The sequence below is a fragment of the Kogia breviceps genome, chromosome 19 (genome assembly GCF_026419965.1).
Source record: "Kogia breviceps isolate mKogBre1 chromosome 19, mKogBre1 haplotype 1, whole genome shotgun sequence".
Classification (NCBI taxonomy): Eukaryota; Metazoa; Chordata; class Mammalia; order Artiodactyla; family Physeteridae; genus Kogia; species Kogia breviceps.
The window spans coordinates 24,937,627-24,963,701 of NC_081328.1; the positions used below are offsets into that span (position 1 = coordinate 24,937,627).

Here is a 26,075-nt window from a genome sequence, read left to right on the forward strand (position 1 = left end):
CCAAAGCGGCTAATCATGAGGGTAAAACTATCTAGCTGATTGGAAGGGAAGAAGGTTAATTACCCAGCAGGGCCCAAAGAGAGAGAGAATCTTATACATGAAGATAAAACTTCATATATAAGAGAGACCCCCTCAAAAGCCAATCTAAACAGCAAATGTATACCCTAAGCCAGGGGTCAGCAAATTACAACCTGCAGGTCAAATCTGCCCCCCCTCCCCCTTTTGTAGAGCCCAAGAGTTAGGAATGATTTTTTACATTTTTAAATGGCTATCAATAAAAATTTGTGACATGTGAAAATTACATGAGATTTCAATTTCAGTGTCCCTAAACAAAGCTTTATTGAAACACAGCCCTGCTTATCCATGTATACATTGTGTGTGGAGGTTTTGTAGCTGGACAGTCAGTTGTATGGCCGGCAAAGCTGAAAATATATCCTATTTGGCCCTTTACAGAAAGAGCTTGTCAACTCCTGCCATTCACATCGCTGAACTGTCTGGTCCCTACGTATGCCCACCCTTCTCACCTCCTAGCATGACCATAGGCTGCAGCAGTCTGCAGGACAAGGGGTGTATATGGGGGAAGGGAGGCAACATCACATTTCGGCGCAACCCCTACCAACTTACCATTTTATTATTGATTTCATGGAAATGAATCTCACAGACTTTCTCCACAACGTCTTCATTCTCAAAAGTGACAAAGCCAAACCCTAAAGGAAAAAGGAGGGGAGAAAGAGAGGAGAGGTGAGTTCAGTTCCCTTTGGCCCGCACGTCGCTCTCTGATGTCCTGTGGTGGTGACAGGTTCCTGGGCTGAAGGCAGATGGATCCCTGGGAAGGGCCTCCAGCTTGAGGAAACGATGTCTAATTTGTACAGCGCACCCTTCCAACAGTGAGGAAAAGTTAATGATTTCACCCCCCAGGCGGCAGGCGCATGTGGTTTACATTTGCCCGGAAGCAAACAAGAAATTTACTTGTCTGTTATTTACAAGGGTCAGAGCCTGCGGCTCATGGCAGGAGGCAGGCGGGTGGGGGGTGGGGGGGACGGACGACCATGGCGGATCACCGCGGGGCCACACTTGCCCTTTCCGCGATTGAATGGCCAGCCCTTGGGTCGGCCTCCAGACGGAGGCGGTTATTTGTCCTTTTCTTCCTGAATTACTTCCTCTAATACCTCATCAGGACATCCTGAGGCCTGGAAGAAACTATTAAAAGTTTCAGGCCTCTGTTCTGCGTAGGCATCCTTTTTCTACTGCTGCTTCAAAAGCGCTGCGGATTTGGGGCAGTTTAAGACTGTTTGATGCCTGCTGTCAGCCCGTCAGCTCTGCACTGTATTTACTCGGCTGGAGACCGGCTTTGCTAGACAAGCTGCACTGAAGAATTTTGGCAGGCGCCCGCTGCTCAGCATCCTGAGTGCCTCTCGCTACCCTCCTGCCCCTCGCTTTTTTCTCCTCCCGCCCCCGACTGGGTTCCAGCACGCTGCCCCATCTGTGACCCCACTCGGTAAGCACGGCTTTGACACACAGACCCACTCACAGGATGGCACCCTGCCTCGGATGAAACAGGATGAAACGCAGCTGCCGTGAACACATGCAGGGGCACAGACACCCTGAGGGGGAGGCAGCAGATCTGGGTTCCAGTTCTGACTTTGCATCGAACTTACGTGTCATCCTGGGACGCCCCTCCCCCACCCCACCCCCCGAGCCTCACGGTTTGAGACTGGGCTCTGGGTCCCCCCTCACGTCACAACCCAAACCTCTGCTATGGACTGAATGTTTGTGTTCCCTCCAATTCGTATATTGAAATCCTACGCTAACGTACGTGATGGTGTTAGGAGGTGTGCCTTTGCGGGGGGGGGGACATTTAGGTCATGAGGGTGGAGGCCTCTTGAATGGGATTAGTGACCTTATACAAGACACGAGAGAGCGTGCTTTCTCTGCCCTCTGCCATAGGAGGATACAGTAAAACAGCCGTTTGTCAACCAGGAAGAGGGCCTTCACCAAAAACCTGACCAGGCTGGCACCCTGATCTTGGACTTCAAGCCTCCAGAACTGTGAGAAATAAATTTCTGTTGTTTGTAAGCCTCCCAGTCTATGGCACTTTGTAACAGCAGCTCCGCTGACCAAGATACTACCTTCTGCAAAGATATGAGCCTGAATGAACAGAAGTCTGGACACACCAACCAGGAACACAAAAATCAGAATGGCTCTTTTTGTATTGTGATAATTAGTACTTACTGTCAATGAATACAAATACAGATGCTCCCTTTTTAAGCTTCTGTGTCTATTCTGGGCCCCAGAAATCCCAGGTGGGGAGAGAATCTCTCAAGACCTCTTTTCTCCAACCTCCAACTCTACCACCTCCACCTTCTAAGGAACAGCAGGGAATAGGGAGCTGAGGGCACTGCACACCTATATTACAGCTCCTGCAGGATCTAGAAGATTCCTAGGGAAAGGTATGGAAAAGGGCACTCCCTGCTCTCAAACAATTTCCAGCAAAACAGCGCTAGGATGACCACAGAATCGGCAGTCACGATCCTTACGATGATATGTAATTTATTACCACACACCAAATACCAGGTTGGTATTCCCAGCCTACACAGCCCATGCCCAGCCCACTACAGACATGTAAGGCTGGAGGTCAGACCCGTCGTGAGGGGCACACACAAGCGTTCACGGCACAGGGTCAAAGTTGGCCAGTTTCTCCCAGTTTGGTCCTGGACAAGCTGGGTCTTTGGACACAATGATATTTTGCTTAAAATGAGGCCCAACAGGAAACCTTTCACTAGGTTTATACAACCCCTCTACACCAGGTCCCTGTAGAGAGAGCTACAACGCTGACCTTCTCTTTGGCCCTTGGTCCCGTGTGTTACGTGCAGAATGGGATGAGACCACACCCAGGGGCAAGTCTCTGAATGATTTCTCTTTGGGCTTTGCTGTGTTGGCTCCCCAAGCCCCCCTTCAAAGGGGCCTGAAAACCATCGGTTAAACTCTCACCCAGGCTGAAACCCTTGCAGCACATGGAAGGGGACTGGCATTGTTTTGGTTAATCCCCTTTCTGGCCACCCTTCTAGAGCCCAGGTCCTAGTAGAAGGGGTTAAGATGCAATGCCTTCAAAAGGTCCTCCCTCAAAAGGGAAGGTGAGGTGGCACAGCACGGGATGCAGGAATCTGCTAGCACTGGCTTCAAGGACAACGGCTGGGCTGGGGCCTCATTCTCTCTGGGTCCCCAGGAGGCACAGAGCCCCTAACACACAGCAACTGGTGGCTGAGAATGACAGAACGAGCCATTTCTGCTTCTCTACGGCCTGAGCATCTTGCTAATCTGTGTCACTGCCTCCCCCTCAAGACTGATTCAGCCCTTCTCTGGGCATAAGCCGGCTCCCACCTGTGCCAGGCATGGTGGAGGACCCCGAGATCAACAAGGCAACGTCCCTCTTCTCAAGCAATTCGCTCTCTAAAAGGCACGGGTCAGAGGTTCCCACTCAAGAGGGGCATCTCTCCTGTGCAGACCTCACCCCTCCCTCTCGACCCTCATGTCTAGCCTATGGGTAATTCTGGGTCTCCTTTGTCTCTGAAGTTGCCCCTCTGGCCTGAACTCAGACTGACGCAACATGCAAACCCCTAAACGAGCCAGGATGGGCCAGTTCTTAGGTAAGGAGAGAACCCCACTGCTAATTAGGGTGAGTGCAACGGGTTGAACAGTGGCCCCCAAAAGGTATGTCCATGTCCTAACCCCTGGAACCTATGAGTGTGACATTATCGGGGAAAAAAGGTTTTTGCAAACGTAATTAAGTTCGGAATCTCAAGAAGAGATCATTGTGGATTTAGGGCGGGCCTGCCACCCAACGGCAGGTGTTCTTAAAAGAGAGAGGAGAGGTAGAAGTGAGACATAGAGGGGAGACATCCACCTGAAGACGGAGGCGGAGATTGGAGGGATGCAGCCACAAGCCAAGGAATGCCTGGAGCCCCCAGGAGCTGGAAGAGGAACGGCTGTCCCCTAGAACCTGTAGACGGAGCACGGCCCTGCTGACAGCTTGATTTCAGACTTCTGGCCTCCAGAACTGTGAGAGAATAAATTTCTGTTGCATCAAGCCACTCAGTTGGTGGTAATTTGCTATGGCAGCCACTGCAAACTAAGACAGCAAGGTTGCAGGTTATGGCAGCCTCCACACAGGTGGGCAGGTCCCACAAGATCGCTCCAGCCAGACCAAGCACGTGCTCTGGATGGAAGGCAGGAGAGTGTGGACGAATGAGGCAAACCCATCTGTGCCACCGGGAAAGGGCAGGAGTCAGTGCCAGTCAAGGGCACCCCTCCAGGAGCCGGAGGACAGTGGTTTAATGTCACCCAGCTGCTGAGCACGTACTTGACCTGCAAGAGCACCCAGGTAAGTCTAGTTACCTGGAGGCCACGGGTTGAGTTCCCCGCCAAGGAAGCTGCTTTTCTGCTGTAGCCCACTCCTCCCTGGTCCACTGTGCGGTAACTCTCTGAACTCGGGGCCCAACACCACTCAGGACTCACTGTTGCCCCAATTTCCCATTCCCTGCCACTGCTCAGAGATGGGAAGAGATGTGGCGGAGCTGGCAGACAGGAATTAAAATGCAGACTGTTGCACTGGGAAGGGAGGGGGCAGGACTCGCGGCGGTCACTTCAGATCCTGCCTCCCTGCTGGTCCCTCCTCTAATCCCACAGGACTCAAAATTCGAATATCACAAAAATGATTTTTCTGATCAAAGGAGAGAGCCTGGATTTGAAGCCTGTGTACCACGGATGCATCACAGTTCAGCGATGTCAAGACTCATCTGCAGTATTTTAAAGATCTATATCGTTTCAACAACCTTGTCTGTTTAGCCCAAGTAGAGAAAACAAACTTGATTATGTCTAAAATATTTATTCATTCCATTTGGAGAAAGCAAAGAAGCAATGAAACACTCAACTATCAATACATGTTATTCCTGAATGTATAATCATTTTTATGTCACAGATGCATTATCATTTACAATGAATTAGCGACTCTTTGGCGAACAACCCCCCCCCCCCCCAAAATCAATTAAACTGAGGAGTGAAGGGCTGAACAAGGAAGTCAGAAATCTGGGAAGGATGCGGTAAAGGGCAGGAAAAATCCTTTTTCGGCATCGAAGTCTTTTTCACTTTTGAAATTAATTTTTTTATTGGGTAAAATATACATAACATAAAACTTACCACTTTAACCATTTTTAAGTATACAGGTCAGTGGTATGAAGTACATCCATGATGTTGTGCAACCACTATCCATCTCCAGAACTTTTCACCATCCCAGACTCGAACTCTATACCCTGTAAGCAATAACTCTCCCTTCCTCCCTCTCTCAGCCCCCAGTAACTATTCTACTTTCCGTCTCCATGAATTCGCCTATTCTAGGTACTTGGTGTACTTGGAATCCTACAGTCTTTGTCCTTTTGTGTCTGGTTTATTTCACCATGCATAATGTTTTCAAGGCATCAGGATTTTGAACAATCTGTCGAACGTACAGATCCTACATGAGGCTCAGGGAGGTTGAGTATTCCTGAGAAGGAGCGGGAAGGACTGATTATTTCCCTCTCATTTTTTTCCAAAAGAGAGCCTCGCAGAGAATCAGAAATGGAGTCTCATGAAAGCCCATCAAGCAGAAGCTTAGCAGCCAGGTGGAAGAAACACACAATTATCCTCGCTCAAAAGCAAGGACCAGGTAATGAGCTGTGTGCCTTAACAGCCTCCCTTCACCTCTCTGGGCCTCACAGAAGCAGACAGAACCGGGTGGGGTGCATGGGGGGGGGTCCTGCTCTTGTCCCCACCAAGGCAAGGACTTTGATGCACAGTGTCTACAGGGGCTCCAGCTCCACGAGGGCCCTTTGGGGCACCCCTGTGAACACCCCTGCCCAGTGTCTCATCTCCCTTGGTCCTAAGGAGGTGCCACCCCAGAGCCAGAAAACACCTCCCTAGGCATTTAAAGTCACGAACCGCCATCCAGTACGGAGAGGAGCCCTAGGGGCTGAAAATGGGGGCGGGGGAGGGGGAGTGTCAAAGGGCCCAAACTTGGGGGACAACAGGCTAGAAACCCTCTCAACTTGTCATCAGCAAAATGTCACCTGCCTGGCCTCTCACAAAGTCCCCACCTGAACTGCAACTGCCCTTCTGAGGAGCCCCAGGAGTCAACAAAACTGGGACAAAGAAGGTGGTGGGAAGGTTAACCCCAAACAAAAAGGGATTTAAAAACGGATATAAATAGGGGAGACGTTGAGAGCGAGCCTTTAAAAATGAAATTCTACAGCATTCTCCTGAATGAAGCTATTATTGGAAACTAACAAGTAAGCTCTGCGTAAGAGATAAGCATTTAACAGTCAAACCTTTTTTCCCTCTTTTATTCAAATGAACTAAACTGAATATTCATCTGAACAATACAAAGCTATGAAAAACCACACACACACACAGAAGAGAACAGAAGACTGAAAACAAGATACCTCAAAATTAAAATGACCTGCTCCAAAGGCAGACACTGCGGAACATCCAACAGTTAACTTCCAGAGAATTCTTTTTTAGGTCAGGGAGGGAAAGATGGGAACGGCCTCCTCCTAGCCTCAAATATAATTTTCGTCTCTTATCATTTAGGTCAATGAACACTAATAGACAATCACACAGTGCCTAACGTATCTTCAGTGAAAATCAATGCAAGTCAGGAGTTAACACACTTGGTTAATGGGGGAAAAAATGAGAGAGAAGAAAACCCAGACTGTCAGATTTATTCTGAGTATCCCATGAGGAATTTAAGGTATGTGTACGCAAGGGTATTTATAACCCACGCAACCTCCCTCTCTTGCTAATAACCCAGTGTTGGGGGAAGCAGCAGCATCTCTGGGCTGCTTCCAGAGTAAGTATGAATCCCTTGGGTCTGGGCGTGGGGAGGACTTTCTGGTTTCGAAATGCTTCCCCTACATCATCCTCCCTGGTCCCCAGGGCAACCCTGAGAGACGCAGGGCAGCCTCCTGTGTAGTCTTTTCGCTCAACTGCGCAGCTTAACGCCTCGTCCATGCAGGCGTGTGGACATAAGCCAGAGCACGAGTCGAAAGAGGGGTCATCCTCGGCTCCTTTCACGACCCCACGCTGCTTTTCCGGAGAAGGCCATCAATCAGGGCTTCCCTCCATCAGTAAGTGTTCAGAGATGGACTGGAGGCCCTACAGTCCTGGGAAGGTGAGACCTGGGCCACGAGCACGGTGGTCTGTGGGTTTCAGCACAGAGTCAACCCCCCGGTAGCTGTGTGTCCGTTACTGACACTTCACCTTGGGCTGCCCTCCATCCCCAACTCAGAACACGTCAGGGCCACTTCCATGGGCTACAGCAGGCTTGGCAAATCGGTTTCATCTCCTTGGAAGGGTTTTCCTGGAGCCCTGGATGGGGTCTGAGGGCCCCCCTACATGGCGGGATGGGATGGCTTCACATGTCCCTGGGTTTGTCCTTAAGAAAATGTAACTCAGAAGACTGATCTGTTCCAAGAAAACAACGAGCTGCCTTTCCAAAAGAAAGGACATGTTTCTGATGACGGATTCCCCATTTGGGGATACTCACTGCCTGTTACCTGGACATCAGTGAAGCCCAGTCTGAGCTGCCGTTACTTTCCTGAGCATCTTCAGATGTTAGGTACTGGGCAGGAGGGGGTGACAGTCCTGGCTGTGCCTGTTCTCATACCCAAACGCTAATGTGGATTTCGATCACATATGCATGTCATGTCCCACCAAGCCAGGGACGGGATTCCTTCAGTCATACCTACTGTCTGGTATCCTAAAGGTGGTTATTTATTATCAGTCCACATTCTAATAATAATTATAAAAAGAGAAAGCTTACTGCATGTATTTTTTTTTTTTTTTTCGGTATGCGGGCCTCTCACTGTTGTGGCCTCTCCCGTTGCGGAGCACAGGCTCCGGACGCGCAGGCTCAGCGGCCATGGCTCACGGGCTTAGTTGCTCCGCGGCATGTGGGATCTTCCCGGACCAGGGCACGAACCCGTGTCCCCTGCATCGGCAGGCGGACTCTCAACCACTGCGCCACCAGGGAAGCCCAACTGCATGCATTGATCAGCCTTCTTTAACGCAGTCTTCACACCCGATCCTCGCCAACTAGATGACTGTTCCCACTTTACAAACGGAAGAACTGAGGCCCGGGCAGCAGGGGAGCGGGGAGCCTATGTTCGTTCCACCCCAGCCCCCTTTCTTCATATAAAGGTGGGTTACTCTAAACCCAGTATGTGCTGGATTCTAAACGTGTCCCACCACCTGGCTCTGGAACCCCACCCCATCACCTCGCTCTGAGAGACCCTCTACAAACCGGGCGACAGCCCTTCAGCCTCATGACCCGGCAGGAGGGCCAGGAGAGTGGGGGAGACACGTGCTGTCCGGTCCAGGTGAGTGTTCACTCCTGGGTGTGTGCAGCTGAGCCCTTCTACAAAAAGGCAACTCAGGGGACGCTGAGGGCTTTCACAGTGACACCACAAAGATGAATTTTTAATTAATTTATTTAGTTTTTTTTGCGGTACGCGGGCCTCTCACTGTTGCGGCCTCTCCCGTTGCGGAGCACAGGCTCCGGACGCGCAGGCCCAGCGGCCATGGCTCACGGGCCCAGCCGCTCCGCGGCACGCGGGATCCTCCCGGACCGGGACACGAACCCGCGTCCCCTGCCTCGGCAGGCGGACTCTCAACCACTGCGCCACCGGGGGAGCCCACAAAGATGAATTTTATAAAGAAAAACAACTAGAGCATCACCTAAGCTAGTCTAGCCAAGGATGGGCACAGGGTAAGGCCTCCTCTGAACGTTTCCAGACCCCCAGCCACGGAGCTGCCAGAAAACTGGGCTGGGTCATCAAGCAAGATGCTAGTAGACACCTCTTGCAGCAAACTGGCTCTCTAATGGGTCAGCCACCCTGGAGGGATAAACAGAGAAGCACTCACGTCCCTGGCCTTATAAAGAACAAAGAACAGGGACAGGCACACTGACCCGGACGGACACAGGACTCGGCCTCAGGGCTGGTGGGAACACAGGTGTGTGGGGCCAAGAGGCCATCGGAGGCAGACGCTTGCTACCACCCTCCCTCGTGGCTGGCGAATGAGCCGGTGATGGATTGGCTGGTTTGCAGACATCCCTTCTCAGCACAGTCCTCTGTCTGCCCCATACCCTTCTTCCTCCCTGACCTGGAGCCAGCAAGCTGCCTCTTTGGGGGTCCTTTCTGACCTGGCCTTTCCTCCCTGCCATGTGCCCTTCGGGGTGGCACTGCAGCCCTTCCACTGTGGCATCACTCATGCACCTGCTTTCTCGTTTACGCCAGTAGCTTGGCAGCTGGTTGCTGTAAACGATAATAAAATGCCTTTCCAAAAAATGAAGGAATGTGACCAGACACGCCAGACATCACGATATTAAAGCCGTGTCAATTAATTTCTCCCCCTGCTTGATAAACGAGCCCCATTCCATCTCTTAATAATGAGGAGAGAAACAAGAAAAGTTGACACTTGGTTTAATTTATTTTCTCAACTTGCCTGATCATATTTCTTTCTGCCTTGCAGAGCTGGCTGTGGCTGTGGGGAATTATAAGTGGCTGGCGTGCAGGCAGATACTGGATTGGTGTGAATCGACACGGGTCTCTCTATCCCCACGCACCACTTCTTCTGGAGGGGAAGGGACTCGGCGAGCCAGCTCGGACCTGCACCTCTTCAGCCACCTTCGGGGGGCAGGGAGAGTGGAGGCGGGGCAGGGCGGGACCTCAGGTGTTGGGGACCCGGAGCACAGCAGTGACACTCTCAGACTCCAGTCTAGTGCTGAGCACCTGCTCGAGACTGAATTCCCTAAATTAATACGAAGCTAGGTTGGCGGCATTGGCCAGAGGGGAGCCAATTTCTCAACTGAAAAGGTGCTTTTCTTTCCCTTTCAGCCCGAGGATGCTCTAACCAACACCTGACCTTGAAATGTGAGCATCATCAACCTTCTAAAGGTCAGATACCAACCATGAACCAGCAAGTGTTTCATTAAGGCTTCAGTTACAAGTAAGTTTTTCATACGACCACCATACGCTCAGGATTATTTATGGAGGCCCACAGACCATAAACCAAGTTGGGAGTAAAAGTGAAGTGTGCTCCTAAACCAGCGCTTCTCGGTGTGGTCCTTCGGCAGAGTCTTCTGACGGGTGAGGGGCTTCTTAAAAATGCACATCCCAGGGCTTCCCTGGTGGCGCAGTGGTTGAGAGTCCACCTGCCGATGCGGGGGACGCGGGTTCGTGCCCCGGTCCGGGAAGATCCCACATGCCGCGGAGTGGCTGGGCCCGTGAGCCACGGCCGCTGAGCCTGCACGTCCGGAGCCTGTGCTCCGCAACGGGAGAGGCCACAACAGTGAGAGGCCCGCGTACCGCAAAAAAAAAAAAAAAAAAGCACATCCCCAAGCTCTGTCTGCCCCCTAATGTGGGCGCTGTGGGTGTGGCCCAGGAATCTGCATTTTAACTGGTTCTCTGGTGATTCTGATGCCCACCCAAGTCTGACTCTGCTTTATGTTTCCCAATTCAGGATGAGCCAAGTGAAGACCATTTGGTAGAAAAGAATCCAGAACTTTCCACTGGAAAGAGAATCTTCAGGCCCCCCTTTCACATGAAGGGGGAGGCTGAAGCTGTTCTAAAAAGGCTCTGATATCTCTTTCATGGAGAGCGGGACCTCACAGCCCCAGGGGCAGTCTTCATCCAAGGCAGGGGGAGACTGGGGCAAAGCCAAAGCTCCTCCCCCCGCAGACTCAGGAAAGGACTGGAAGCCAGTTCATACTAAAGTGTGAATGACTGACCTTGCTTCTACTCCCAGAGGTCATGGTGGTTTACTCAGATCAAATCCTGATGTGAAAGCAATTAAGCTCTACTTGAGAATTCCAAACAGGCATTCAGGCGGTGGGAGATGTTTTTTTTTTTTTACTGATGAGGGGCACCTCCCTGAGTCTGTGAAATTATATGAGTGTATAGAGACCTTTACAATGAGGGGGAGGGCGCGTCTGAGAAAAACACCCAGGAAGGAAGAGAGGGAGGTTAAACGGAAAAGAGAGGGAGAAGAAGGGAAGGAAGAAGGGAGGGTAGGAGAGAAAGAGATTCAGGGGCAGGTGGGGCGGAGGGAGAGAGTGATGCCGCCAACCACCCCGAAACCATTTTTCTAAGAGAGAAATCTGCCATGAATACTGATAGCGTGATTTGAAAGTGCCTGCGGCTACAGCGAAAGGGTGTCTCATCCCAGACTCTTGTTAACCGAGGGGGGAAAAAGCACCTGTGATCCAGGCCAGACAACCCCAATCTCATTTCATTCCGAGCGCGCTCCGTAGCAGTGATTCTGTGAATGACACTTGTCAGGGCAGCAGATTAGTTCACAGACCTATTTCTTGTGCGTGGTGTTCCATCTTGGTAGGGAAAATAGTCAGTTCTTGGCGAGAGAGACACATATTACTGCTGTTAAGTGCCAATATAAACTCTGGGACGCAGTGGTAAATTCACCAAATTAAATCGCTAGACAACTGGCTCGGCTCAGGACCCCGGGAGAAGGTGCCAGGACGGCAGCGCGGGGGCTGAAGGAGGCTGAGGTCGGGCGCAGCTGGAGCAAAGGCTGCTCTGGAAACACAGGGCCTGGGGGGCTTTGGCGGGCTCCACCGGCAGAAGCGCGTCCTTCAAGCTTCTAAACCCTGGGGCTTTCTGAGCTCAGGGGAGATGGGGCACCGGCTGCAGGACTCTTACCCACTGAAGTGGACATCTGGGTTAGGACCCCCAGGCTCTCCCCCAAAGAGTGGGTTTTAAATCTGTCCGCTTTTCTGACACTCGCCCTCGAGTCCCACCCACACAGTGAGCCTCCTGGAAGCTTAGGGTGGGGTTTCAATCCACCTTAATGCCGCTGCTGAGGTGGGGTAGACTCCTTGGACTTTGGAGCCAGGTGGATCTGGGCTCAAATCCTGGCTCCAGCAACGACTGGCTGTCCCACTCTGACCCTCAGTATCCTACCCTCTGTGAGACACAAATTTAAAAAATCTACCTCACCAGCCTGGAGGTTTCCTTGAAAACACCTGTGAGGGGTGAGCTACCCTCTCCCACAGTCAAGAGACTTTCTATGGCTTCTCCCCTAACCCAACCTCTATGTCCACAGTCACCTTTACCCTTTGCCCTGAACCTCACTTATTGAAATCCATTTGACATTGACATGTGTGTCAAAGAGATGTTCATGGTGCTTTGCCATCAAGGTGGGAACAGGATTCAAGACAAGGGAGAGTTAAAACAAGTCACATGGTCAAACTCCCATGCAAACTTGTTACTTAAAAGGACCCTACGTCACTTTAGGTTTTTTATAAAAAAAAAAAGGACTGAGTTTTGAGAGGCAGTCCCTGTGCTGGCTGAGCATGGCCTTCAGCCCGATCACTGATACGCCACCAGAGCCTCTGTGTTTGCTCCAGGGTCAGGAGCCTGTGCGCTGGCTGTTCTGGAGGGGGTGCCCTGTTATCCTCGAGGCGGGGACATGAAGGAGACAGAAACAAAGGGGGAAGGGGACGCCGACAGGAACAACGAAACCTGTGCTGCAAGGAAGGAGCAGAGTCAGCCCTGCACCCCGTTCACACCAGGGTGGAGGAGAGGACCCCTCGGAGAAGCCCAGTCATCTCAAGATGCCACCGCTTCCCTCTAACAAGTTCTCAAGGAACAGTTACCGGCCTCAGAGAAAGTTCCAAAACTCCGTCAAAAAACCACGACTTGGAAGCAGGTTCTCAGCGCCACCACAAATTATATGACTTTTATGATGAGGTATATTTTCAGAATAGTCCCAACCGACAGAGCCCTGGCTGGACGCCCGCTGGGCCCGCCACCAGCTCCGTGCCCCCTGCAGAGGGGTCATTTCTGCCCACATTGCCAGGACTCCAGCCAGCCGGGCTGCCCGTAAGCCTGCCCGGAGTTTGGGGGTAGGTGGCTGCCCACTGAGATGCCTCTGCACAAGACACACGCGCGTCCCCACCGCGGGCTGGGGGCTGGCTTCTTTTCTTTTTCTGGCTGTAAAGGAACTGTTCTTAACATCTGGAGTCCAGATCTCTCTGCAAGCTGAGACCAGCAGCCCAGGCAGCCTGGTAGCGGGGGGCAGCTCCGTCAGGAGCTAGCAGAGGACGGCTCTTTGGCCCCCCAGACAACAGCCTGGGTGGGGAGAGGGAGAAGGGTGGGGAGGAGCAGGGGTGAGGGCAGCACAGGCTAGAGGCTTGCTACTCAGGGTGTTCTACCAACCAGCAGCACAGGCACCTGGGAGCCTGCTGGAAATGCAGAGTCTCCAGCCCCACCCTGGTCCTCTTGAATCCGAATCTGCATTTTTTTTTTTTTTTTTTTTGGCGGTACGCGGGCTTCTCACCTATGTGGCCTCTCCCGTTGCGGAGCACAGGCTCCGGACGCGCAGGCTCAGCGGCCACGGCTCACGGGCCCAGCCGCTCCGCAGCATGTGGGATCTTCCCGGACTGGGGCGCGAACTTGCGTCCCCTGCATTGGCAGGCGGACTCTCAACCACTGCGCCACCAGGGAAGCCCCGAATCTGCATTTTAACAAATCCCCCAGGTGATTTTTATGCAAATTAAAATTTAAGAAGCACAGATCTGGAACACTGATTCTTACATCAGAATCACTTAGGAAAAATTTTAAGAATACCAATGCCCAGGCCCCATTTTCAGAATTGAGTTAGGTCTGGGGTAGTACCCCAGCATCTGTATGTTTTAAAATCTCTCCAGGTGATTCAGACGTACAGCTGGGCTTAAGAAACACCGGGAAAAGGAAAAAAGCATAATGCTTAATTTTTATTTTTCATCTAAAAATAATTTCAGCTTCACTAATATTTAACATATGGAGTGAATGGTCCTAGTGCCCTCATACATCCAGACGTCAGAGAGATATTGTCTTGGATGGTGTTTTATAGACCCCTGGAGAGAAAAAGGAAACGCTACAATGGGGGTGAGGTCAGAGTGGCACCTCACTTAGTTACCTGCTGCAAGCGTAGCCGGTACCCAGTGCTGTTCAGGTGTGACCAGGATGTATAAATGGATGTATAGCTTATGTGATCTGGCTTTAAGTAAAGGAACCCTTGCAAAATGGGCAAAGAAAACCAGACTGGAGATAGTGCTAATGATATAAACCTTGCCACTACCAGAAAACAGCGAGCTGACCCTACTCTGCCACTTGGCAAGACTCCTCACCAGCCACTTCACACCCCCAAAATGTGTTCTGATCAGATGGGAGAGCAGCAGCTGAGTGAGTGAGAAAGAACCCGCTTTTCAACAGAAACTCGTGCTTTAGAGAAAGCACTTGGAAAACAAATGTTTGGAAAATATTTTTGTTGTTCTGTGATTTTATTGCTAAAAATGATATGACTGGGTTATGTACAAAAGCTCTTGTATCCGTATACTTTTAAAACTTGGAAACAGAACTGTAAGACTCAATTTTTTTTTTTTTAATGAACATTTCAGTGGATTTTGAACCCATTTGTTAAAAATATAAAAATGCAACACTTGATTAGTTTGCATGAAAAACTGATTGACATCAGGGAAGATGGAAATTTACAAGCTGAATTTCAACAAAATCCTTTGCATAATTGGAGGATGGGATTGAAAAATTAGTATCATGATTTAGTCAGCACAGCAAATGTGATTCTTCCACTGAGATCTGTATATCTCGAAGTGTATTTTTCAGTTATGACAGGCATTAAAACCAAGTATCAAAATAATAAGCTAAACTCAGAATCCAACCTTTGGAGCTGAATCACAAAGTGTTATTAAGTCAAGAATTTTTAAAAAGCATATTCAATCATAACAGCTCTCACCAAAAACTATTTTAATTATTAATAAATAAAATTCTAAATACAGCTTATTTCAAATGTATCCCATCCTATTATATTCCTATTTATATAGGTTTTATAATATATATGATATATTAGCATAGTAGTACATGTATATACATTGAAAATTAAATAAGACATATTGGGGGTTTGTGTGTTAATTTTTTTTCTGCACAAAAATTTTGAAGATATAGAATTTTTTTTAAAAAGGGTTTTTTTGACGACTCCTGCTCTAGAAAGAGAAGGTGGGGCTGTATGTCCTGAACACTGGTTCTCAAGTCATCCCTTAGTTACAGAGACTACTAAAGCCAGAGGATAGGGTGGGAATAGGTACCTTCAGTGCCTGCCAGCTGGTGTGGACGCCTCCGACCCCCAAGGAGGGGTCTGCAGGTGGGCTATTCATGGGACTCAAGAACCTGCTAATTCTAGGATCTCCTGGGTCCTCCTGGTTCAGAGCACAGAATGCTTAGAAGGCATTTTGGGGGTGCATCCTTCAAACTGAGAACCCTCCCCCATATGTTAATGGCAGCAATACCTGAACTCTTGTCAATAAATGTTTCATAGTGTCATATCTTCATTAAAATTTTATTCTATTAGCATTCTGAATCCAAACCACTAAGTACATAATTGCTAAAACATGTGTTAAGCGACGACTTAGGAAATGCCAGTTTTATCATATTGTTAATTAACAGAAAGTAGGATTAATACACTCACAGATCATTAGGAGCATTCAGTTCAGTTTCAGCAGCTCTTCAGCGGGTGGGGGGGTGTTGGTGTACACCCTGGGAATTGGCAGCAAGGGCAGAAGAGTTCTTTGTGGTTTCCCCTCAGCCCTTCTGCAGGTTCTACGAGCGTGTCTGAGAGCAACTCAAGAGACAGGATATCAAGGTCTATTTTGCCCAAAGGAAATTATTGTAAGATCTGATACCACTCAGTGCAGCCTCCTCGAAAGGGCAGATGTGGAAGGGTTTGGATGGGGAGGAAGAGAGAGCAACACATCCATTTAAGTCAGACCAGTAAGAAAGACTCCATGGACCACTGGGGAAGGTTCAAGTCTTGAACCCACGGATGTGGTTGAAATCCTGGTTGTGCAGCATTACTGGCTGCGTGATTTGGGACAAGCCCTTAACCTCCTTGACCCTGGGTCTCCACCTGAAGAAAGGGAATAAGGATGCCCACCTCAAACGGCTGGCCTGAGGATTAAATGAGATAATGCCCACTCCTGGTATCACCCCTGTACAAGTCTGTAGTTTTCATATAAGGATTTTATACCCAATATTGCTTGGAATAAGTGGGCCACCAGCTGAGACTTGAAAATAATGTAGATATCAATAAATGTGGACTGCAGAGGGATGGGCTCTAGTGGGGTCTACCCTGAGGTGCCAAAGCCAGGTGATTAGAAGTGAATTTGGACTCGCCTTGCTGTCATCTCCAATGGAAACCAGGACATAAGATCCCTAGGCCAGAGGGGTTTATTCAAAACTCTGCCCACCTTGTCCTGGGAATTACAGAGGTATCCAGGCACGAGATGGACTAAATGTCTTCTCTTTTCCCAGCTGCCCAAATTGCTTTAGCCTGACCCGATGGTGGTACTCCCGATTCTTCACGCTTAATAATGAAACAGCCTGCCTGGCTGGGCCGCACGTGAGATGAGGGCTGGAAGCGCCACAGCAGACTGGGGTGAAGGAAGGGGCCAGGCAAGGGTGGCGAGGCCACACCTGGGTTTCCTGAAGCTGGAGGGTCAAAGGCCTGGGTTTCCTGGAAGCTGGAAGCCTGAAGTCAGAAGCCAGGGGTCAGGTTGAAGCCCCAGATCCGATACATGAGAAAGCAGTCAGGGAAAGCAAACAGGATCTTTAGGTGGGGCAGGAGCCCTTCGTAGAGGAAGATAAGGGAAAGGCCATGCTGGAGCCAGGATACAAAAATCAAAGCTAAGGGGAAAATAATAATAATAATAATAAAAAATGCTGACCAGCCTCTGCCAGGCCCAAGTGGGAATAGAGAGAAATCACCTGGTTGCATTTTCCTGGAATATTCTTTCAAGGTCCTAGGTACTTTGTAAATTAAAGTTCCCTGTGGCGAGGCCTTCTGAGATGGGTTCTCATTTGTGGGTTACAAGTGGAAAGAACCCCCCTTATTTGAAGGTTGTGAGTAGAAGGAGTCTGGGCTTTGGGTTCAGACGTGGGCTGGAACCCCAGTTCCACAACCAATCAGCTGTGTGATGTCTCTCTACTTTCTCATCCATAAAGTGGGGACGGTAATATTTTCGACTGTAGACCTTTTCAACAAGACAATGCTTGAGACATGAAGCTCAGCACAGTGCCTAGTTCTAATCAGATGCTGACTCCTCTGTGCTCTGCTCTGGAGATCTAGTTTTACTTCTATTGACTTGCTGTATTGATTTAATAACTTAACCCTGTGGGATGCAGCCTCCAGAAAGTGGCTGCTCAGAGGGGAAGCTGCAAGGATTCCTGGGCTTTGAGTATCACCTTTTCACACTGACCACACGGGGGCAAAGAGGGCTGGAGACAGGCTGAGGGGTGACCCCACCCCCCCGGGGGGGGGGGGGGGAGAAGGATCCTCAGGGTGGCTTGGCCAGACACCCAGTACAACGCTGCCCCTGATGGGAGACAACGCTGCCCCTGATGGGAGATGGGCCCTCCACTGCCCAGAGCAGCCCCGAGCACACTTCCAGGCCAGGTAGGAAGGCAAAGGCAGGATCCTCCTCTCATCGTCAACACAAGACCCAGAGCCTCTCTGTTCTCCAGAGAAGGCCACCGAGAGACAGTGGAGCTTCTCCCGATGTGAAAATCACAGCACACAGAGCACCATGTTGGAGCCATCCTGCCACTTGGCTGCAAAGACCAGTAACTTCAATTTATTTGTGTCTGGGGCCTTAAAGAACCTCAGCTGTCATCCCTTCCTTAGTTTATTACCGAATTTCTAAAATATTACATTCTTTATTATATCCAAATTCACTTTATTGCACTTGACAATACAGATAATCACATACCATATGCTCTAATGTTTTGAAACCAATGCATGTTGACAGCGGTTTTTATTCATGATGCATAATTCCATCCCCAGCTCACAGTGAGGCCTCTGGGCACCCAACCTGGTGTTAAGACTTTTGCCTAATAACAGATTAGCAACACAGCAAGTTTCGGAGACACCCTCATCCCTTGCCATTCTCTCTTTACAATGGGAAAAACGTACCTGAGCCGAAAAGATGGATTTATCGAAGAGAAGAGGAAAAAACTCTCCCACCACCCTCCCACCATTCCCAGAGGGTTTATAACGATTTGTTATTGTTCCACGCTTATGAAACTTGATATTGAAAGGAGGGATTGGCCTTGTGCCAAGTAGCAAGGCAGCTAATCACACCAACCCACACTGCTGGCCCCTGAGAACTGAGAACACACGACGCCCCAAAGCTCTCATTAGGAGTCTCTCTTGTTTTCAGTCTTGTTTTGCTACAAGCAAATATTTAATACTCCTCTACCTTGGTGAGACCTCCCCCACCCGCGTGCCCTCTTCTCATACCCTGGGCATCCCTTCTGTTCCCAATTAGCCCCAAGCTTCCTGGCAAAATGTACAGAGCCGGGGATGATCCGTACCCCTGGCGTCCTGGCACCTCTCAGGCAGAAAGGCCAGCTCGGCGGGAACCGTCTCTGCGGCTCCTTCCACAAAGCCTTCTTGTCCTAGGGTGGCCGAGGCAAAGGGTGGATCGTTTGAAGATGATCCTCCAGCTTTGCGGTGGAACAAACAATGCCATTTCACGCGTCTCCTAACTAAGCGCTTTCCTGGGCTTCACAGAAGCACTCGAACAACTGTAAACCCATTAGATCATGCCGGGCGTTGTGGGAAAGAGCTTGCGCTGTCGCCAGCAGAGAATCAACTCAGATTTATAGATCCTTAAAGCTTTAATATATAGGTATTAGTCTTCCCCTGCAGACAGACAAGGGGACCAGGGCCGTGGCGGAGGAGAGAGAACAGCCCACAGCTCAGCTGCAGACAGACTGGAGTTTCACAATCATTCTCCTGGATAATGAGATTTCTCAACAAGGGGAGGAGGGGGAGAAAGGAAAGCCAGGCCTTTGCTGAATATTTGGCTATTTTCCCAAGGCTTTGCTGGGGGGGTGGGGGGGAGAAAAGAGATGTTATCTTTAACAGTGCCTCTGGAGTGCCCAGTGACCTGCTGTCAACAGAAGCAATGGGTACCCAGCGAGGAAGGGGCTGGAATCAGATGACGCAGAAAAACACTTACTTAGCCATCTTCCTCCATGTAACTGCTGTATATATTAGAACTCTTTTTCATAAATAAAAACCTACTTTCCCTTTGGGCTTACATCATGACTCCAAGAAAGGCTTTGTCTTTTATTTCTGAATCATCTTTTGCAGGCAGGGGCTCCTCCTAATATCTCAGGGGGTTTGTGCTGCTTTTTGTTTGCTTGCTTTTTGTTTTGTCCTTTTCCCTTGCTTGTCTAGCACAAGCTAGTAAACAGCTGGTCGGTAAACCAGAGGCCGGAGCTTAAAGACATAATTTCATAAAGAAACCTCCTGAAATATTACTGGTTGGTCTCTATGGGTCTGGAAAGGAGATGGTTTTGGCCATTTCAAAAAGCATGATTCACCTGTGGTTTGCAAAGTAACCACTGAGCAACACTGGTCCTGGCCCCATCTCGCCCCATCAATTCTATTCTCTAACTGTTTGGCTACTTCTCGGAAAAGGGATACCACCCCTCACCACTTCACAAAGATGGTTTGTTTTAAGAGGTGGGCATCTTGAGGCATTGCTAAAGTCCTTTTTCATCCTGAGGGCCCATCTTTCTCTTGGTAATTTCACAAAGGGCCACCTATAGACAGGGAACCAGCAGCAAGCCACTTTCCAGAGGCAGGACTCCTGCAAGATCTAACAGAGCCATCTTGTTTCTCCTGAATCTGGTCTCCTCTGGTTCCTCCTAAATTTCTCCATCATACTGTTTCCAGCCCCCATCAGACCTCCTCTGATAGTAACCTACCTTGTCAGCGTCCATCCTAACATGGGATACCTGGAAAGGTATACGACATTCCACGTGGGAATACTGCAGGGCCCTAGATATTCGACCGGACTTCTCTTGATGCAGTCTCTCGTGGCTTTCTCAGCAACTCCATCACCCCACTGCCTCAAAGAAAGCTTATGGCCAACTGAAACTTCCTGCAAACCATTATCCAAATCTCTCCCCGCCCATCCTTCACTTGTTTCCCTTTTTTTAGACTATAACCTTTGATTGTCATCTTCTGATTATAAAAGTAATGCACATTGTAGAGTCTTAGAAAATACAGAAAACGTTTATTCCTACAATAAACATTCACTGGACGCCTACTGTATGGAAGACACTTAGTCCAGCCCTGAGGATACAGTGGAGAACAAGACCCGGCTTCTGCCTTCAAAGGTGGGAGAAACACACACCCCATCATCCCCACAGCTAGTGTGTAAAGAATGGAGTGACAGAGTGTGCATTCCACGACGGCTGTGGGTCTCGCTCACCACCATGTCCCCGTGCCCTTGATGAGTGTCCAGCACAAAGCAGGTGCTCAGCAAATGACTGTTACAGGGGCGAATGGGCTTCTAGTAGATCAGCCCATCTCTCTCCGCACGTACATTTTTTCTCCCCAAAGGCCGAATCAAGACAAGAGACATTCAGTACCAGAGCAAGTTTTAAGTAACGCAAAGGACCCTCAGTCCACCAGGCCCTCCTTTTCCAGTTTCTACTCAGAGCCTGGTCCCTGAGCACACAGTCTGCTTAGCTGCAAGACTGAGCTGCAGAGGAATAAGAAAATAGTGAGAAGAAAGAGGAGGAAGGAAGTCAACTCCAGAATCCCTGGGCCTGGCCGTCTTGCTCCTCTGGAAAAGCCCCGTTGTAAAGGCTTAGGTACAAGTTTCTGTCTCTCCAGGCAGGAGCGACAGGAAGATCAGAGTGGTGATTGAAGGGTGAGACCGGGGCACACTCTCGGCTTCCGCTGATCCACCGCACCGGCCAAGCTGGCTTCTGCCGCTTCCACCAGCAACACAGGATGTTTCAGCATCCTGGGGTAAGTGGTGCCGCAAAAACCACAAGCCAGACAAAATCCTGGATGAATGTCCTGCTCACTGTCTCCCATGAATGAGCTGCCTGGAAGGGAGGGCACCAGCCAGCAGGCAGCCGGGACAGGAATCTACTCCTGCTGCGATTCTTTCTTGGTCCCAGGTTGGGAAGTGCACTTCTGTCGCTTTCTAGCATGTCTGTCTCTCTCTCTCTTTTCCCGTTGCGGAGCACAGGCTCTGGACGCGCAGGCTCAGCGGCCATGGCTCACGGGCCCCGCCGCTCCGCGGCACGTGGGATCCTCCCGGACCGGGGCACAAACCCGTGTCCCTTGCATCGGCAGGCGGACTCTCAACCACTGCGCCACCAGGGAAGCCCCTAGCATGTCTGTCTCTTTGAAGGCTGGGAGGGTTGTCTGCCCTGCTCATCGCAAGACTGATGAACCAGAAGCTCCGTGGTTACTCGGTAGAAGACAGACAGAAGGCAGGCGCTAGGACAGAACCCACGCTCAGAGAGAAACCTCTGCTCTACCCATTGTCATCTGGCAAGGCTGCACCTAGAACCCTGTGCCCTACTCAATGCAACCAGCCTTTCCTTCCAAGGAGAGGCTGGGGATGGCTGGGGAGGCTTGAGCACTGGGGAGAGGACCTGAAACAGCGTGCTTCATGTGGGGTCAGGGGATTGTCCATGGCTGGCCTCTCCAGGCCCCAGCCCGGAGCCACCCCTTCCCCTGACCCCATCCCTCTGAAGGGCGGTCCTACCCAACCACCTGTACTGCAGCTCATGAGCGCCTTGCCTTTTGATTCTTCACTCCTGGCTTTCTGGCAGCCAGAAGGAATAACGGACCTGCTTATTTTATTTCATTGGCTTGTAAAGGGACATAACCAAATCGTGATGGGGAAAGAAGCTGGCAGTGGTAGAGGCCAGCAAAGCCTGGGGAGACGCCGGGAGTTAAGGAATGCCTTGGCCATTCGTTCTCCCTGAAGACTAGCAACACTGCTGGACCAGGATGGATGCTATGAGCGCTGGGGCTGGGGAAGCACAGAGGGGCAGGGGCTGGAGTTCACTTCCCAACCTGGGACCAAAAGACCCTCGCCCACCAAAGCAGGGGCAGAGCTACCCCTGACTTGCTCTGCTCTAGGATGAGCCATGTTCCTTTCCCACCCGGCTGCTCCTTTTTATTGGGTCATCATCATTATCATCACAACCACCACCATTTATTTAGCACATAAGTCTTAACCCTTTCATATTATCTCCAATCCTTCCAACCTCAAGGCAGGTAGTATTATCCCAACTTGACAAATGCAGGATCTGAGATTCAGCACAATGAAGTCACTTGCCATGGCCTCTCTGTAAGTGAGCGGCTGAGCTGGGAGCTAAGTCCACATCCATCTGTCTCTAAAGCCTGGACTTTCCTCTCCATCGGCCCCGGGAAGGGCCACCAGGATAAATGGAAGATTTAGTGCTAACAGCCCTGGATAAGCCACCATACAATGGAGGCCAAATGATGGACGGGTTATCCTTGCTGATAACTGTGGTGGTCTGGGATACTCAGAGGGTCTGCAGTGAGGAGAGGGTTGATCTCCAGCTCCATCCTCATGAGCTGTAGCACCTTGAGTGACTCACGTGACCTCTACAGTCCCAGCTTCCTCACTGAGGCCTGAGATTTCAGTCTGCAGTGCTCACTACCAAATTCCCTGTACCTAGAACCTGCATTCCACCAAAACTTGTCAAATGAATGAATATGAAAAGCGGAAATTTCAGTAACATCCTCGCTACCCATCTTATTAATGAAATAACATAGAACACTTTGCACGGAGCATGACACATTTCTAGGGATCAACAAGAAGTTCCTGGTTATTATCGGTACTATTATTATATACTTTTATTATAATACCGTTATTGCTTCACAAGATTATCATAAGGATCAATGCATTTTCGAACTGTAAGATAAGCCAGCGTTTTTACAATAACTAGTAAGCAATGCTGAACACCAAGAGCAGACGCTGATAAGTGGTCATGGGTAATACAGTGGAGACCAGCACAGAGGCATCCCAGGAGGCTGCCCTGGCCTTTCCCTCAGCCCCGAGCATCTGGGGCCTAGTAGGTGGAGCTCCTGCCCAAGCTCTGTCCCAGGTCCCCATCCACCTGGGGCTCTCCAACTCGGGTGGAGTTGCTGGGCACGTCCACGCGTGCACGGCCCTGTGAGAACGCCTCCTGTTACCACCGTGCAGGTCCCCGAATGCCCATGAGTTACGCCACGTCAGCCAGGTCTCAGATCAGCTTAGTTAAAAACAGAGTTTGTAACAGAAACCTAAATCCAGTCTCCTCTAAGTCAGGGCGGCGGGGGAGCAGGTGCCACCCAAATGTGGCGCCATGACGATGTGCAGAGGTGGCAGCCCCGGGGCGAGGAGGGCTCTTCACACAGAAGGGACGGCATTCCCTCCCTTCGATTCAGTCCGTATCGGCTCAGCACCTGCACGTGTGCCAGGAGGATCCGAGGCTGAATCAGCTGTGCCTCCAGGTGACAAAATGGACAAGAGAAGTGGGCACAGGACAACTCTACTTCGGGACAGATTTCCTTAAGGAAAAGGGTAAACAGATTGGTCTTTTAAAAGGCTACTCCTCAGAAGCTTGGGTTCTGAGACTGTTTCCCCCCCCTCCCCGCCACCCCGCTTCCAAACTACTGGTAGCCAACCCTGGGCTTGGGAGCTCTGCAAATTCCTCTAATCCTGGAGGCTCTCATGGCAAGTCCTCACTCTTTCCAGGTGGCTGGTGCCAAATACCATCATGCTTAGCGAACCCAACATTTCCGGAACAGGGTGAAGCTCAAAATAATTCTCACAGTTAGACTCACTGGGACCTAAATAGCTTTGCTGATTAAACCTTTGAATCCTTATCCGAACCGGTGACATCCCTCCTTAGGGATGCCAAATCCTTTCCTTCTTCCCAGCAAGCTCAGGCCCGAGGGAGGGTCTGATTCCGCTGTACACATCAGTTAGGGTCACCTGCCCTCAACTGGCTATAAGCCACTGATTTACCCGATCGGAATTGCCGATCCGCTTTGCAGTTTCCTCACCACACCCCCCAAAACAGAGAGGACCATCAGTTGCCCTCATTACACAGCACCCTTGTTTGGGGATCTGGAATACAAGGGCAGCTGTGCACAGGTTGAGACTGTGTGGAGGAGGAGGGGCCCTTGCAGAGAGACGGCCTGGGACCCTCTCCTGATTTCGGGGGGCTAGAGGCACACTGTCAGCGGTAGGAGGGACTGACTTTCCCATTCGGTGTAAGCCACTCGCCTGCCTAGTGGGAAGCAGAAAGAGGAAGAACTGCCGAGTATCTGGATTTGCTCTTGATGTGTCATTATTATAATTACTGTTATTATGTCACCACTGTCTTTTTCAAAACCATTCCCATAGGTGATTTCACTTTATCTTCACAATCATCCAATGAGGTATCTTGAAAGGGATTATTATCCCCATCTGAACCGCAGAGGAACCCAAGGCATAGACTGGGTGACCCTTGACCTTCGCCACACCGTGAATCAAATGACAAGGACAAGAGGAGGCGTCCCCAGTCTCACCTCGGGCCAGATAGCCAGTGTCTGGAGGTATCCGAGGTAAAGGCAAGAAAACCACCACTAGGTCGGTCAGAAGCAGGCCTCCAAGACAGACGAGCAGGCAGGCTGCCCGGGGCCCAGGTGACGGGGCCACACTTCCCCTCCCCCTCGCGCCCCCCTGCACCCCGCCACAGTGCGAGGTCAGGCCACTTGGCCTGCGATGCAGGGAGAAGATTTAACAAGCGAAACGAGCTAGTGGTGGATTGATTCTCCGTTGCCGGGGGCGGCCCGCCCTCTCCCTCGTCACTGACAGGCAGTGAAAGGTTAGTGGCGCGCTCCCTGCCACTGGTTCCTCGGAGCTAAATGATAAAATGATGTCAGGACTGGGCAAAAGCTCGATTGCTAGTTAGAGCCACCACAGCTGCAGAAATGAAACTCTCCTCATCATCACCTGCTTCTTCTCAGAAGCTCTGAGCCAGACCCGATGCATCAATGCGAAGCCCACCCCAGCTGACCGCACGCTCCTGCCCGGTCCTTGCCAGCCAGACAGCGGGCAGCGCCGGCCACGGTGGGCAGAGGCCCTCAGCACCCCCGTGGCTTGTGATTCACCCTAACCTGCGGGGGGTGGGGAGGCTGTAATCGCTGCTCTGACTGCCTGCCCCCACGCCTGTCCTTCTCCCAGAAGTCCGGGGGAGGAAAGCCAAGCCCTGCTGGCCCAGCAGGCTGGGTTGGGAGACCCCACCCCCACCCCGCCACCTTAGGTAGAGCGCATGCCAAGCTGCCCAGCTCTGGTAACTTGGACGCACCCACAGGGGCAAAGGCAGTGGGGACTAGGCTGGCTTCCCCGCTCAGCTTCACATCGGTTGTTGTAGTTGTTTTGTTTTCCCGATAAACATTCTGAATAGGCATTATGGCCGCATCGCTGGGAGCACCAAAATAAATCAACATGATCTCAAGGGCCAGAGACAAGAAGGGGGGCAAGGAGACCGCAGTCGGGGCCTGGCTGGGGCCTCCAGTACCATCCAGTGGATACCAGCTGGCAGAGGCCTCCATTCCACGGATGGCTCCCACGCTGCCTGCAAAGCCTCGGACGATTCAGAAATGATTAAGGCACAGACTTAACTAAACCCACCCATAGCTCCCCCACCAGAGAAAACCACTGGCAACAGTTGGAGAATTTCTCTCCTTCCATGAACACTGCTTTACTGGAGCCGACTCTCAGCCCAGGCTGCACCTCGCACTCACCTTGGCAGCTTTAAGAATCACCATGTGCAGATCCTACCCTCAGAAGCTCTGATTCACTTGGCCTAAGGTAGGGCCTAGGAATTGGTACTCTCCAAGAACTCCCCAGCTGATTCTAATTCTAATGTGATTCACTGTGTATATACATTTTTATAGCTTTTCTCATGCAATATTGTGTCATCAGCATTTCCACATGTCACTTAAAACCTCCCTGTAAGTATCACATTAACGGATGTGTAATAATCCATCACATGAACGTCCCATAATTTCCTTCCAGTTTGCTTTTGTAGGTGTTCTCCTGAGTGGGTGTTGGCACGTGGCTTGGGTCCAGACGGAAGTCCTCCCCCCAACCC

The 26,075-nt window shown here is 50.6% G+C and overlaps 1 protein-coding gene across 8 annotated transcripts in view; it reads right to left on the reverse strand.

The window, feature by feature from the left end:
- The window catches only part of MSI2 (musashi RNA binding protein 2), a 394,546-nt gene that overhangs the window by 76,604 nt on the left and 291,867 nt on the right, over positions 1-26,075 (reverse strand). For all 8 annotated transcript variants that reach the window (XM_067021862.1, XM_067021865.1, XM_067021861.1 and 5 more), the window contains exon 8: positions 625-707. In XM_067021862.1, the coding sequence (XP_066877963.1) occupies positions 625-707 (83 nt within the window). The remainder of the gene's footprint in view (positions 1-624; positions 708-26,075) is intronic.